The sequence below is a fragment of the Dama dama genome, chromosome 1 (genome assembly GCF_033118175.1).
Source record: "Dama dama isolate Ldn47 chromosome 1, ASM3311817v1, whole genome shotgun sequence".
NCBI classification, from domain to species: Eukaryota; Metazoa; Chordata; class Mammalia; order Artiodactyla; family Cervidae; genus Dama; species Dama dama.
This window is the reverse complement of record NC_083681.1, coordinates 82,879,457-82,883,903: the sequence shown is the minus strand read 5'-3', so window position 1 is coordinate 82,883,903 and position 4,447 is coordinate 82,879,457. Positions and strand designations below refer to the sequence as shown.

Below are 4,447 nucleotides of genomic sequence, written 5' to 3'. Positions count from 1 at the left end.
ACAGTACTAATCGATTCCTTGTTCAGTTGCTCAGTTGTGTCCGATTCTTTGTGACCCCATGGACTGCAGCACGCCAGGCTTCCCTGTCCTTCACTATCTCCTGGCATTTGCTCAGACTCATGTCCATAGAACTGATGGTGCCTACCATGCAGAATATTCGAATATTAGGACAATAATTGGGGCTGGTAGTGAGTTACATTAGGCTCCCTTTAGAACAGTTTGTACATGGCTTCCCTAAGAAGTCTTATTTCATAACTATTGGGCATACATGCTGTACTCTACAAAATATATCAGAAATATAAATTAAGGTAAATGTCCAGATTATTTTGGAGATGATGTATTGAATACATATGTAAAAAATTGAGGTGTTACTGTAAACAAGGTAATTTTTTATGGGTAAAGAAGAAATTCTTGAAAACCCATCTGGGTGACCATCATGGGAAGAAGGGCTAGTTCAAATTTATCCTGAAATGATGCTGCTTATCCTTTTATTATTATAAAGCAACAGTTATACATATAAAATCATCAGAGGTCTTTAAAATCCTTATTGTTTTAACCAAACGTCTCTTCATGATATACAAGCACAGAATTTCAATTGCTTTGGCAGAGATAGACTTTGCTTTATTTCAAAGTTTGAGTCAATTTAAAAAACATGCCTTTTAATTTTTGTGAGGCCTCGTAAAATAATTGGGCTTCCCTTGTGGCTCAGCTGGTAAAGAGTCTGTCTGCAATGCAGAGGTACCAGTTCAATTCCTGGGATGGGAAGATCTGCTGGAGAAATGATAGGCCACCCAATCCAGCCTTCTTGGGCTTCCCTGGTGGCTGAGTTGGTAAAGAATCTGCGTGCAATGAGGGAGACCTGGGTTCGATCCCTGGGTTGGGGAAATCGCCTGGAGAAGGGAGAGGCTACCCACTCCAGTATTCTGGCCCGGAGCACTCCATGAACTCTATAGTCCATGGAACACTGAGAAGGCACTTCTTGACAATTCAAGATGAAAAGCGGGGTCTTTTCTTAAGACCCTAAGCATTTCCACTTCTCCAGTGCTCAGTGGGGGAAAATATGTTGTATATGAGGCTTGTAATGCTAGCATGTCACGAGTAGAGAATGTATCCTCTGGTCACTTTTCTGATTTTAGGAGTGTCAAGCCAATGATTGGAGGAGGCAATATCACAGAGATCACTTATTTTATCCTCTTGGGATTCTCAGATTTTCCCAGAATCATTGCAGTACTTTTTGCTGTATTCCTGGTGATATACATTTTGACCCTGACGTGTAACCTGTCGCTCATCATCTTAATAGGAATAGACTCCCACCTCCACACCCCCATGTACTTCTTCCTCAGTAACCTGTCCTTCATGGATATCTGCTACGTGACTGCCACAGCCCCCAAGATGCTTTACGACTTCTTCCGGGAGCACAAAATTATCACCTATGTGGACTGTGTGATTCAGAATTTCGTATTCTCAACCATGGGGCTGAGTGAGTCTTGCCTCATGACCACCATGGCTTATGACCGATATGCTGCCATTTGTAACCCACTCCTCTATTCCTCAATCATGTCGCCCGTTCTCTGCGGTCGGATGGTGCTCGGATCCTACTTGGCTGGACTCTCTGCGTCTATATTCTATTTGTGTTTCATGTTGAATTTCCAGTTCTGTGGGCCTAATGTCATCAACCACTTCTTCTGTGACATGCCTCAGCTGTTAGTTCTGTCCTGCACTGACACGTTCTCTGCACAACTCTTCACTGCTTTATCGACAATGATCTTTGGGATAGTAAATGTTTCCATTATCATGATATCCTATGTTTACATTGTCATCTCCATCCTGAAGATCACTTCCGTGAAAGGCAGATCCAAAGCTTTCAACACCTGTGCTTCCCACCTGACAGCAGTGAGCCTCTTCTATACCTCAGGGATGTTTGTCTATTTGAGCTCCAGCTCTGGTGGTTCCTCCAGCTTTGACAGATTTGCATCGGTCTTCTACACGGTGATGATTCCCATGCTGAATCCTTTGATTTACAGTCTGAGAAACAAAGAAATCAAAGATGCCTTGAAGAGGTTGCAAAAGAAGGGCGGTTGTTGCTGAGGCCATAGACTGAGATTTCTGATGGATTTGTCTTTTTAGAATCATCTTAACCCTCAATAATATTCATACGAAAGGCCTATAGAATTCCTGGCTCCTTTGACAAAGATGGCTTAATCTGATATGCAATATGCCAATATGGACCAAACAGCTGACTTGTTGCCACATGAACATGATGTCTTTACAGCATGGAAATTCATAGTTTACATCCTCCATGAGGAGTGGCCTCAATACTTATTAATATATCTGTAAGTATTTGTGAAACATTAAGGGTTAGAACCTTGCTACTTCTCTTTTGCTTCTGAGAGGGAGCCCTGTTCAATCTCGGGCTTCTGACCCTGAAGAAGAAACAGCTGACACAGACCTCTGGAGTGTGTATACCTTTTCTCCCAAATATCCTGACACAGCACAATCCAAATGTGGTGGTGGCCAAGGTTTGTTCTGTGTTTCTGATGACAATGTATGCAGAGACAAGGTATACTATTGGGCTGCTTGGACTTCCTTAGTGGCTCAGTTGGTGAACAGTCCATCTGCAACGTGGGAAACCTGGGTTCAATCCCTGGGTTGGGAAGATCCCCTGTGGAAAGGAACAGCTACCCCCTCCAGTATTCTGGCCTGGAGAATTCCATGGGCTGTGCAGTCCATGGGGTCACGAAGAGTTGGACATGATTGAGTGACTTTCACTATACTTCACTTCACCTCATCGGCCTGATTGTGCCTCCTGGGAAGACCAGTATGACATAACTTATGTTTGTGTAAGTTCTTCTCAGGGACAATTACCCAATAAGCTTGGGATTATATCCTAGGCTCCACCACTGTAATCTATAGAAAGCGGAGGTGGCTTGAATGATAAAGAGGAATGGAATGAAGCATGTGTTCCCTTCTGTGCCATTTACTGACAAGTTTCATGATGTAATTTCTTGCCTCTAGTGTACAAAGGGGATTTCTGATGGGGATGATATTAAAAATCAGTGTCACAATCAATAGAGATTTCTGATATTGTAGGACTCAAATCTCTCTCTCCCATTAAATTTGGAAAATTCACCCTAAGATGGCCGGCTTCCCAGGTGGTGCTAGTGATAAAGAATCTGCCTGCCAATGCAGGAAATGCAAGAGACGCAGGTTTGATCCCTGGGTTGGGAATGAGAGAGTCATTTCCTAGGCAGGGTGATAAGAAGTCTAGGGGTCCCCAAGGAGACAGAGGTGTGGAATACTCACGGAGGAAGAAAGGACAAACTTTTTACTTTTTTCCCTCTACATTCCTTAGGATTGTATAACAATAATGTATCCTGCCTGAGGACAGTCTTTGGATTAAACCCTCTGGCCAATTCTGTTATCTTAAAACAGAAATTATGGGAGTAGATCTGGCCTTTACAAGGATGTATCCTGCCTGAGAACAGTCTCTGGATTAAATGTTGGATAATTCTGTTATCTTAAAATATAAATTATGGGTGTAGGTGTGGTGAAGTCTTTACAAGCTCCAGACATTCTTTGCATTCATTGAAGAGTATATAACTCCTTTGCTGACACTAGCAAGGGGGTACTCTTCCTACCCCCTTCTGATGTCTATGTTAGAAGCTTTATCTCCTTTATACTTTAATACAACTTTATCACACAAAAGCTCTGAGTGATCAAGCCTCATCTCTGGCCCTGGATTGAATTTTTCTCCTCCAGAGGCCAAGAACTCTGGTGTCTTTGCCTGATTCAGCAATAAACTTTCAGGAAGATCCCTTGGAGTAGGAAATGGCAACCCACTCCAGTACACTTGCCTGGAGAAATCACATGAGCAGAGGAGCCTGTGGGCTACAGTGCGTGGGACTGCAGAGTCAGAGGCAACTAAGCACATCCTTGTTGGACACAAACAGTGTGATCATGCTACCAAATCATTTCTGCTATTTCAAGCATCTGAACATGTTTGATGTGATGAGAATTGTATGAGAATTCATGGGCATAATAAAGTTACTAAATATTTCCTACCATAGAACAGGAAGAAATATGAAGAAATGGTATAAAGTCTTTTCTTTTGTCTGTGTTCAACATTTGATGTCCCCAAAACTTGTGATTGTATGGTGTGATATAATGGTTGGAGTAGAATGGTTAGAGTTACTTTAATGCTGATATTTGCTGGGAAACCTTAAGGTGCAAAAGAGGAAATAAATTTAAATAGGCAGTATTCTTAACTCTGGCCAAATTTCATCTTCAGTAGGAGGATGTAAGTTTGTGGTCCTTGTGATCTGTTTAAAAATAAGAACAAGATGGGTACTGACTGTTGACTTGCCAGATTTCCCAGACTTGAACAAACTGATATAAAGTACATATTACTCCTGGCAATAAGAAGCCTGTGCCCCACAGTGAGAGAGTA

The 4,447-nt window shown here is 42.2% G+C and overlaps 1 protein-coding gene across 1 annotated transcript; it reads left to right on the top strand.

The window, feature by feature from the left end:
* The first annotated feature begins 1,146 nt into the window (after positions 1–1,146).
* LOC133056768 (olfactory receptor 5AN1-like) lies at positions 1,147–2,088 on the top strand. Its single transcript, XM_061142486.1, has one exon. It carries the CDS (start codon positions 1,150–1,152, stop codon positions 2,086–2,088), a length of 939 nt encoding a protein of 312 aa, XP_060998469.1. The 5' UTR covers positions 1,147–1,149.
* Positions 2,089–4,447: the final 2,359 nt, after the last annotated feature.

What these genes read in the sequence shown, in the direction of transcription:
- LOC133056768 (XM_061142486.1), top strand. Translation starts at nt 1,150, where the DNA reads ATGATTGGAGGAGGCAATATCACAGAGATCACTTATTTTATCCTCTTG.